General features: G+C 36.7%; 1 protein-coding gene across 2 annotated transcripts in view; it reads right to left on the bottom strand.

The window, feature by feature from the left end:
* Positions 1-1,118: 1,118 nt before the first annotated feature.
* CrzR (corazonin receptor) overlaps positions 1,119-11,857 on the bottom strand; it is a 65,732-nt gene continuing 54,993 nt past the window's right edge. For both annotated transcript variants that reach the window (XM_067790647.1, XM_067790648.1), the window contains exons 2-6: positions 10,199-11,001; positions 6,775-6,958; positions 6,502-6,704; positions 4,860-5,002; positions 1,119-2,068 (exon numbers count right to left, since the gene is read on the bottom strand). In XM_067790647.1, the coding sequence (XP_067646748.1) occupies positions 1,612-2,068; positions 4,860-5,002; positions 6,502-6,704; positions 6,775-6,958; positions 10,199-10,918 (1,707 nt within the window). In that variant the 5' untranslated portion in view covers positions 10,919-11,001 and the 3' untranslated portion in view covers positions 1,119-1,611. The remainder of the gene's footprint in view (positions 2,069-4,859; positions 5,003-6,501; positions 6,705-6,774; positions 6,959-10,198; positions 11,002-11,857) is intronic.

Here is an 11,857-nt window from a genome sequence, read left to right as displayed (position 1 = left end):
TGTATGCAAATTTGTGTAATTAGTTAGAAAATGTTAGTTTAGTTAATAAAAGTGGGTCAAAGGTATATTACCAAAGCTAAAAAGAATATTAAACGCCACAAAAGCTTGGTTAGACATTGTTGAAGCGATTAAAAGGCTAAAAAGTGTTGGAAACTAGAAATCACCTTTTCTCTAGTCCGCGATGGTGTAAAGTTGCCTTTCATAATTTACAAAGGCACGGGGATGCAAACAACTTTTAATACCTATTTACCTTTGGTTTCGGGGACGGATATACCTGAAGAAATTTAATTTCTTATTATTTTCAATAACTGTTTGTTTTTGTAGCGACGCTCGAAAGTAGCTTCGTGTGTAGATCTTGAGGCGTAGAGAAATCGTAGCTACATATCATATCTTGTACGCGTCTATGAAGCTACGCATCGTATGCATCTTGCCTATTTCTCGAAGAAGACTAGCGCCGGTAGATTTGCTGTAGATCGTAAAGTATTTTCTATTTGTCTGGTTTTTATTGAACTAATATTTTGATTTTGTGGTGGCCACCGTGGTGTGATGGTAGCGTGCTCCGCCTATCACACCGTATTCCCTGGGTTCAACTCCCGGGCAAAGCAACATCAAAATTTTAGAAATAAGATTTTTCAATTAGAAGAAAATTTTTCTAAGCGGGGTCACCCCTCGGCAGTGTCTGGCAAGCGCTCCGATTGTATTTCTGCCATGAAAAGCTCTCAGTGAAAACTCATCTGCCTTGCAGATGCCGTTCGGAGTCGGCATAAAAACATGTAGGTCCCGTCCGGCCAATTTGTAGGGAAAAATCAAGAGGAGCACGACGCAAATTGGAAGAGAAGCTCGGCCTTAGATCTCTTCGGAGGTTATCGCGCCTTACATTTATTTTTTTAATATTTTGATTTGTACCCAAACTTATGCTTGATTGTCGGCCTTTCACTTTCGGCTGAGCCTGTCTCCGAACTCTCGAGTCAATTCAAATCAGCTGTTTATGGGCATTTTTGACAACAAAATCTGAGCTTGGACATTATTCCCAACATAAACCGCGATACCATCACTGAATCAAAATACGCACACAAGGAAACACCCGCTTAACTACGTTCCAACAATAAAAATTTAGGCCGGCTTAAAAAAATTTTTATTTCGCAAATGGTCATTAAAATACACAAATATATTATATCTATCTATTATTCAAAATAACTTAGCTATATTTAACATTAAAAACTTTTCGTTAACTTTTTATGTGTATTGCACACACCAGAGACGTCCTTATTTCAGAGACCATTTGATGATCCCGGAAATTGTTTGAATTTTTATTCGGTTTCAGTTTGATAATTGAAGCAATGAAAACGGAACTTAGAATAAAAAAATTGCATTTTTCAAGAGCAAAACTCTTATACACATAATCTTTGTAGGTAGAAAATATAAACAAATATATATAAACAACTTATTGATTAGCTTAATAAATATTGCCAAAAAAATTATTATTTACACTACATTAAGTTAGCATTTACATTAAGTACATAAATAAGTCAAATTTTGATAAGGAACCATTTTAGTGTTTTTTTTTTTTCGAAACATACATACTTATTTGTTTATGTATGCAAATGGCAATCAAACACTGGAAATGCTCTCAAGAAAACTCACAGACGCAGGTGCGCTTGGCGCGGAATGTTTACAATGATTTGAAAACAATTCTGGCGATTCAGAATTTTGTGGCCGCGCTTTCGTTGCATTGGGACTATTATTGCCATACACCACCGTACTTAGTGATGAATTTGCATTTTGTTTTGTATCATCACTCGCCCCACTGTCAGCGTCATCGATTTCATTGCAAGTTACTTGGGTGCCTTGGGTGTGTTGATATGATGAAAAGCGTGAACTTCGTTCGGAATTAAATTTATGCATAATTGCGCTTTTCGCGGGCATCTGCAGTAAGCTGACGTGCTCTTTAGAATTACTTCTACTGCTGGGCGCTCGCAAATAACTGGTCTGGCGGGAGGTACGTCGCCCATTGCTATCGAGTTGTGTTAACGCGGTCGTCAAGGAGTGAGTTCGTTGAGAATCAATTCTGCAAATGAGATTTTTACATTAAAAATATGGTGCTCGAGCTAATGTTTCTTGCGATATGAAAGAAGCCAATAATTTCTTCTCGAACACAAGCGAGATTTAAATCGAGAACGCGGCTTCTCGCGAAATTCCCGAAGTCTTGCGAAATTCTCGACATTCAATTTAGTCGCTGCATTAGTTGAACTTCATGTATTTCCGTGTTTTTAAGTGCGGTTTTGTAGAAATTTTCGCTTGTGCTTCAGAAGAAATCCTAAGCTTTATATAAAACTGCCAGTGCAGCGACAAAATTGAATATCGAGAAGCTCGCGAGATTTACGATTATTTTGAAATTCGAGAATCTCGCGAGAAGCCGAGACTCGCAAGAATTTTTTTTCGAACAAACTCGAGAATTCTTAAGCTCTGTTATGAATGTTGTCATATTATGAATGAGATTATGAACACCTAAGCATAACATAAAATAAAATTGCTAAAAGCAATGAACTATTTCAAGGTAATTCAAGTACTTATTTATTAGCAATAAGGTGCACCAATGTTTTTGCGTATTTATTATTGTTGTTATTTTCATAAACAATTTTGTACAGGATACTTTTGACCTCGCTATAATCCTATGAAGGGACGATACTGGAAAAAATTGATTACAAGATTTACAGGGACCACCCTAATGTTTAGGTAATAAGTGAGTGTACCCTATTCCTTCAGGTATGAAGTCACAATTCCCCCAAAAAAGAAGTAGCACTGATAAAAATTGGTCCTCTTGTGATGTAGAAAGAGAGTCATCCTAGAGGTGGGTCCGCATTAACCAGTTCAATTATGCGACAGGAGCAATTATCATCACTAATATTTCTGGCTTCCAGTTTTTATTGTTTGGTCTGTTCTAAAAACAATTCCAAAACAGCTCAGTAATTACCTCGAAACTATTCTGAAAATAATTTCTGAATGATACGAATTGATCCCCAAACAGTGTTGAAACTAACCAAGAAAGATTCCGCCATGGTCACGAATACAACTCTCAAAAAGTCCCGAAATATTTTCCTGGAATACTCCGGAATCTACACCGAAGTAGTTCTGAACTCTGAACACGATTTAGTTCGGGATAATTTCAGGAACTTTTTTGGATAATTTCAAGACTTTTTATTAACAATTTTCGAGCTGTTAAAGAATTTGTTTCGAGACTATTTTGGGATTTTTTCTGAGCTATTTCGGTCTGTTTTCAGCATGATTTATTGATTCTTATTTCACAATTATACCAAGCTAAACCATGTACAAAGCACGCACATTTTACAAGTGAATGTCTGGATTTCCCTAAATGGTGGCCTTAGAAAGGTCTGTCACCAACGGGAAAGGGGGATAGAATATACCCCTGGCAAGTAGGCCTGTCATAAGAGGCGACTTAAATACCCAAATGATTCAAGTTTAGTAGCGTAACCCTTTCAAGGTGTTGCCAGCGTAATTTATATCTTCTCCCATTGCCAATCTCACTTACCCGAGGCGAATATTGTTTCTTTAGCAGGCGAGGCTCTGGCGACCCCAAGTTCCTTATAGAACCAGGGGATTTGGGGGCGGAATGACCTAGAAGGTTCAATGTGGTCATACTAAATCGTTCCCGATATGGTTGGACTTGTACCTTAATGGTGATTGTTACCAGAACGTACCGGATTTTTATTAGATAAAGGACCAAAACCTTGGAGGCATGTATTTATTGCTACAACAACAGCAAAAACCATAGTCTTGCTAAATGACCAATCCTTTCAGCACATCACAGGCCCGCCCCATTGCCTTTCATACCAACAAAATCCGAACTGTGATTGACTTATCTGTCCTTAAAACAATTTTTTTTAATTCCAAATTTCAATATGATATCCTCAAATGACTTTTGATTTAAGGCTTCCATACTACTAAAATTTCCTTTTTTTTAAGAAAATCGGGGTCACATCAATTTTTCCAAAATATCACTAAATTTTTATTTTGCGCCATTGATTTAACCCTAGAAAGATAACGTTATCTCTTTACCCTGGAAATATAACGTACGTCTAAGATACGTGTTCAAGTTTAAGGACCCTAAAGATATAAAAAAAACTAACATTTTTTGTTTGTTTTTTTTTTAATCCTTTATTTGATATATATTCACTTGTTTTAAATGTTCTTTAAAGAAAAATATTGTTTTTTTAATATATTAAAAATTAAGTTTGACTTGTCTTGGACTTGTCCTTACAAAAATCAGTCTTTTTCGAAGGACCCTAGTTTATAGCAAAAAAATTAGAATAAATCACATTTTTTTGTACTTCAGTTGAATGAATTAACTGTTTTAAACTATACTTAAAAAAAGATTAGCTAAAATTACCATTAGTCACGTAAAAGATAATGATACGTCTTTAGACGTATTTTTAAAAATCAATCATATATATTCCAGCAAACAAAAAAGTGAATACTGAAAAACACCCCCCACTGACAAGCTGGTAATGGTAGCTGAGAAAACTGAGAATGGGAATGTTCTCTCTTTACGATTATGGGAGACTGAGAGCAAAATTATAACGACGTACGTCTCACAGACGTACGTTATCTCACTAGGGTTAAACCATCTGCAAAGTGTCAGAACTTTATTAGTTCGTTTTGTTTTATTAATTTTCCGAGAGGGTGAATAGTTGTTGTATTTTGAACGATTTTCAATACCAATCAACACTGGCTCAGAAAAGCCCATGTACAGCTAAAAAATATAGATATGCTTGAAAGGAATGATAATAACCATTTAGATGAGCTTTTCGAATACATTTATATTCTTCGCAAGAACTTACCTATTGAAGCTGTTTGCATTTCCATTTATTTGACTGGCTTTCCGTTTCATCGGACGCAGATGGAAGGCGCCATAAATCACAGGGTTCACCAGGCTATTTGACATACCAAAAACGAAAATCGCTGAAACAAGTCCTTCGGTTAACTGTCGATTGAAAAAATAAAAAGACACATTATTTTCTACGTATCCTGGAAATTTAGAAAATTTTCCGCCCGTGTTTGAATATCTGCTTTGTGAAGTTTAAAAAAATACCAACAAATAGTTTTCAACACCCTGTAAATCGGATAATTTCTACTTCGATCTTTGATGTTAATGGGCAATAAATTGTTGCAAAGCTAATCACCCAGAGCTGATTTTCGCTGTAAAAGTCATTTAACTAACTAGTTTCAGTTTTTATTTATGTGTTTCTAAAACCGCTACACTTCATACAAAAAAAAAAAATTATATATTAAGTATGAGCTAAGTTCATATGTCATTCGCGCGCCATTATCTGAGTTAATAAATTACAACATTTTTGTAATTTGCTACAGCACAAAAGTGAAAATCGAAGATAAAGGAGAGGAGTCAAAGGGCGAAATCCAATGTAAGATAAGAACTTACACATTTAACACAAGCTTATGCATTCCAATAACCTCGCCCCAATCAACCAAGATGTTGTGTTTGTAAATATGAAGGAACTTCAGACTTGGCAATTGAAGTTTATTACGCCTTGTCCATTCACATACAAAATTTCGCGAAGCACTCTTGTAAACATTCTCTCTATACAACAAAAATACTTGCTAACATATTTTGTGTCGTATTCGATTGTAATATTGCAGGTTTTAATTGTGAAAAATGTTAGAAAATTTACCAACCAGTGGGGAAAAAAAATTTCACTTGCAAAGTGTGCCAACACCCTTAGCCAAAGCAAATGTCAAATTCTTCATGATTTGCTTGGAACAAAATTGGGAAGTTGGCTACTTTTCAATATCAGATGGCGCCAGTGTCGCTCATTCTACCATTCTCCATAAAAATACCGTGCAATCTACTCATAATGCATAAGCTTGTGTTATACTGTTTTCACACAGACAGCTTATTGAATAATAAAGGCAGTTTTCTACATTAAGACGCTTATTGAGCTCAATCTTCCCTAAAAAATTCGAATCTATTATTATTTCATTAGTAGCTAATCAAATGCCTAATGAAGTCAACAGCACAATGCAACTCTGTTGGCAGCGTTCCGCTTCCGTTTCCGCTTCTTAGTTTTTGGTGTGTTCAGTGCTTAAAAATGTCATTTGTCAAAGCAAATGTCATTGTCTGCATGGCGGAACGATACAAGGTGGCCGCATCGAACAGCTGATTATAACCTTTTTTATTTGATTTGATACATCAACTACCGGCGCAGTTCGATTTTGACATTTGTCCATCGAATTTACAAGTACATGGAATTTTTTTTGTTTGTAGGTATGTCACCATGCTCCCACCTTGTATCGTTCCGCCATGATTGTCTGTCTCATCCTTCATACTAATCGAGCAGTTACTTCTGTGTGAAAGCAAAAAATTTACAATTTCATTAGCAGGTGAAATGAGATCATTAAGTTTCTGTGTGAAAACAGTATTAAACTCATCTATATGAAAAAGTGCTTATGTGTCGGAGCTGTTACCCTTTTATCTGGATTGAGAAACATTAGGGTAATCATCATCGCATAATATGGTGTCCAACAAATAATAAATGCAATTATAATAACAACTGAAATTCTCAGTGATTTCATTTTTGCTTTATGTATGAGACGTGTACGATTTGCTTGCATTGCATTTACGCCTGAATTTGTGGGCTGCTTTGGGGCCATAAACATTTTTTCACTGCCTGTAAATAATGAGATCGTAAAAGCCATGTTATTGTTTGCTAGAATTGTTGGTATTATTACACGACTTACTTGATATCGTACAAAATGTAGAAACGTAGGTGAGAAATAGTATACATAATGGCAGCAGAAATGTGAAGATCAGCGTAAACGTTGTGTATAATTGTTCTTGCCAACGCGCCGTATAAAAGCCGTGCGTGACGCATTGATGAAACTCTTCGACAAAGGGACCTCGAGCCAAGTGAAATATGAAAAGCTAAAAGATAAAAATCTTTTATTGAGTATGCGAATGTGTAGTTGTGTGTATGCATATTTTTTGTAATACTTAAATTAAAAAGCGCATTTCTCACACATACATACATAGATCAATATGAGTACCTCCGGGCTTCGTCATTCAATACCTTTCAATTTACCAACACATCCACTAATCAATGCGCAAAAGGTTTGTAAAAAAATAAAAATTGCACTATCGCATATGGGGGAGGTTGTCAGTCAGCAGTAAAACTATTTTATGTAAACGCATTTATGGGGACGCCAGTGAAATGTACAGGGTGACTAAGCTTGGTCTAATTAACATTTTATGCATTTCTTTTTGTAAAAAAAAATCCAAACGTAAAAGTAGCTTAAAATATAAATTTAACGCCCATGAAACCATTTGAGCCCAAAATAATTATTTTCAGATCTTGAAAAATAAGAAAAAACAAATAAGGACGGCTCTGTCTTTGGCTGTACCGAAGATTTTATATCTTTAATAAATGGAGCTGAGAAATAATCTTATCCCATTCGTAATATCCGAGTAATCGCCTGTAAAAATATGTAATATATAAAGATCAGATGTGCATAAGCGACATTTTCGATATATATCAAATAAATAATAGATCGGTAATTCTAACAGGAGGTGATGTCCAGAGAGTGCTTAGATTATGGAGGGAATACTTCTCTGCTCTCCTAAATGGAGGCAGCACTTCACCGCGCAGAGATGAAGAACCCGATCCCGCAATCGATGATGATGGAATATATGTCCCCCCGCCCGATTATGACGAAGTTTGAATAGCAATAACCAGATTGAAAAACAACAAGGCCGTGGGCGCGGATGGATTGCCTGCGGAGCTATTCAAGTTCGGCGGCGAGGAGTTGGTAAGGCGCATGCAGCAGCTTCTTAGCAAAATATGGGCGGACGAAAGCATGCCCGACGGTTGGAATCTAAGTGTTCTTTGCCCAGTCCACAAGAAGGGGGATACTGCAAAATGCACCAACTATCGTGGAATCAGCCTTCTTAATATCGCATATAAGGTCCTTTCAAGTGTATTGTGCGAAAGATTGAAGCCCACCGTGAACCGGCTGATTGGACCTTATCAGTGCGGCTTCAGACCTGGTAAATCTACCATCGACCAGATTTTCACAATGCGCCAAATCTTGGAAAAACCCGTGAAAAGAGAATCGACACACATCACCTCTTCGTCGACTTTAAAGCCGAATCAGAATTGGGAAGGACCTCTCCGAGCCGTTCGAAACTAAACGAGGTTTCAGACAGGGTGACCCCCTATCGTGCGATTTCTTTAATTTGATGCTGGAGAAAATTATACTAGCTGCAGAACTTAACCGCACTGGAACAATATACTATAAAAGCGTGCAATTACTGGCATATGCTGATGACATTGATATCATCGGCCTAAACACCCGCGCTGTTAGTTCTGCTTACTCCAAACTGGAAAAAGAAGCGGTAAAAATGAGTTTGATGGTGAATGAGGACAAAACGAAGTACCTGCTGTCATCGAGCAAAGAGTCAGCGCCTTAGCAACCACGCTACTGTTGGCAGCCATAATTTCGAAATAGTAAAAGACTTCGTTTATTTGGGAACCAGCATCAACACTAGCAACAACATCAGCACTGAAATCCAGCGAAGAATCAATCTTGCCAATAAATGCTACTTTGGACTAGGTAGGCAATTGAAAAGTAAAGTCCTCTCTCGGCAAACGAAAATCATACTCTACAAGTCACTTATCGTACCCGTCCTGCTATATGGGGCAGAAGCATGGACCATGACAACAGCAGATGAAGCGGCTTTGGGAGTGTTCGAGAGAAAAGTTCTTCGAAAGATTTATGGACCTCTACGCGTTGGCGATGGCGAGTACTGAAGAAGATTTAATGATGAGCTGTACGAGCTATACGGAGACATCAACATAGTCCAGCGAATTAAAACGCAGCGGCTGCGCTGGCTAGGCCATGTTATGCGAATGAAAGATGATGCTCCGGCCAAGAAAGTGTTTCTATCGGAACCCGCCTATGGAAGCAGAGGTAGAGGGCGGCCCCCACTCCGTTGGAAGGACCAGGTGGAAAACGATTTAAACTCCCTTGGTGTGACCAATTGGCGCCGGTTGGCGGAGCGAAGGAGCGACGTAGTCTTGAAATGAGGCAGAAATTGTGAAAAGCTTCTTATCTGAACAATCGTTTGTAAAGGATATACATATTGTAACGAATTTACTGCAAATCCTCTTATTTGCAACCTTCTGCTAAGTTCGAATCACTAAACTGTTGAATAAATAACTCCAATATTTAATAATGCAAAATGGCCTTTATTAAAGTACTTCACAATAAATAACTCTACTATTGCTCGACAGATAGCGTGCTTAATCAAAATAGGCGTGCTGACTCGCGCCTCTACTGGTGTCGCCTTTTATACTGTTTGGTTTACTCGTTGACATTTCTAGGCGGTTCTGTTCTAGAATCTACTAGTTGGTTATCTGCTATAAGTTTCTCAGCTATAACTACAGATGCACAATTTTTATAGCTTCTCTCACAGCTCATGCGCGTGTGTTTGTGAGCGACACTTCCACAATTATATTGCATATCTCAGATAAGATATCTGCATAAGATATCATCTACATATGTGTAGACATAATGATTGAATTATTGATGTGCATCAAGCCACTGCTTAGCATCGGCTTGGAGATGGCAGTACCCCTTAGTGTTGCTAATATTCGTAAGAATATATTACCTATAGAAAACAACATATACCGTATGCATAAGCATTTGGTGAAATTTGAAGCTTCTATCTGATAAATTGAGGAAGATATGACAAAAAAACCTATTCGGCCGATTCCGACAAATGTCTAATCGGCACATAAATATATCCGCACAACAAATTCCATCAAGATACCTCAAAAATTGAGGTAAATTTTGCAAACAGACGGACAGACGGACATGGATAAATCAAACCATATTGTCAACCTAAACAATTCGGTATACTTATTGGTGGGTCTATCTCTTCTTCTTTAAGGACTTACAATTTTGAGAATCGTGACAAACTTAATATACCCTTTCATTTTCATGAAAGGTAAAAAATTCAGCAAAATGTTACAACTAAACACCGCTTAACGTTCTAATGCCTTTATTTTACATATTTTCATCATGCGTATAAAGTCTACTAAAACGAAGCTGTGCCCGGCATCAGTTATTTTTATACCCACTAAATACATTTTCCATTTCCACTTACCTGAGGTAGACTAAGAATCAACGATATCACATAAGTCCCACCAATGAGTCGATAACTGCGCTTTGAGCGATTCAAGGACTTCATCGGGTATTTAACAGCAATCCATCGATCCACACCAATCAGCACCATAATATACGTTGACAAATATAAACTGAACATTTGAAAGAGTTTAACCAATTTACATGCAATTTCACCGGCTATCCATTGCACTGTGTAAAACCACGCTGCTTCACCAACAATACAAAATCCAGTCACCAGCAGATCGGCAATTGACAAATGAAATATCAATGAATAGATGGCGCTCCAAGTGTGACGTGAACTACTCCGTCGAATGCGCGTCTTATAAATATTCCACATGGTAAGTAAATTTCCAAAAAACGACAAAATAGCCATAATACCCAAAACATACACCTTTACCATAGTCGTTTTAGAGAGTCTCGGTGCATGTTCCAGTCGTACGCCATCATTCTCGGCAGATGTTCTATTAGGATTAAAATCCGAATTATTTGTTGCTATCATAAAAAAGGTTTCCGATAAACGTATAAGGTCCGTATCTGGTGGTAATGTTGTGGATAACATTTTTGCTGTTGTTGTGACATAGCTTTCATGGTATTTCTTTGCTAAATTTTGTGTGTCTGTTAAATTCGTTATAAAATTGCTGTTAAAAATTTCCGCTAACGTATGCTCAAATGTTGGTGCGGCAGCAATTTCTCCTCCCATTTAATTTGGTTGCACTCTTTCTTGTTTCTGTTATTCAGTAAAATTCTATACTTCTTGCAAATTGAATGAAATTTTCATGATGACTACACATTGCAAAAAGAGAATAAAATAAAAATAATTAATATTCAATTATCAGGCATTTAAGTTTAAAACTTGAACAATGTGAATAGCCATTTGTTACAATATAACAACTCTTAAATTCAACTTATATAAAAGTTTCGTAAATTGCGCTTTCAAAACTGAAATGAATGATTACAGCCAAAAACGACTGTTTTTAAGTTTTAGCATAACAGTTTGAAAGGTTGAAATCATTGCGCGGAATTAGGCGTTTGATTTTTTATGCTAAACTGGCTGCTGTCAAGGCCAATTCAGTACCAGTAGTGGAATCCACTAACTTTTTTAATCGCGTTTGCCATCGCTTTATTTGCGAATCGATAACTATAACGATTTCGTTATTCGATAACTATTTTGTATCGATATTTGTTTATCGACGATCAGCTGTGTTAAATAAACTGCAAGTAAATTGGCTGCATTAAAATTCACGAAATTAATATTTCTGGCATTTTTAGTTAAAAAAAAAGAAAATTGGAACTTTAATTTAATACTTTCAAACACGAAAAGCTGCGTTATCTATAAATCAAAAGGCATTTCAGTACTTGGCGTACGTTTTATCACAAGATGAAGAATTATAGGTAAACAATAGGTAAAAACTTGTACAATAATGACTTTTAAAAGCAGTTAGTATAAGTAATTTATTTATTTTTGGCATTCCTTTTGTGCTTTTCGCATTTTTTAGGTTTCGTTAAGCCGTGCTGCCACCTTTATACTATTAAAACAAAATTTAAATGTCAACCATTTCGAGTCGTTAGAACAAAGTTAGTGAATAGTACAATCGATAAAGCAAGCGACAAAATCGTTAATTAAAATCTCGACAAATCG

Source organism: Eurosta solidaginis, chromosome 5 (assembly GCF_040869045.1).
Source record: "Eurosta solidaginis isolate ZX-2024a chromosome 5, ASM4086904v1, whole genome shotgun sequence".
Lineage (NCBI taxonomy): Eukaryota > Metazoa > Arthropoda > Insecta > Diptera > Tephritidae > Eurosta > Eurosta solidaginis.
Note: the sequence above shows the minus strand (reverse complement) of the source record. Positions and strands in the feature narration are given on the sequence as shown.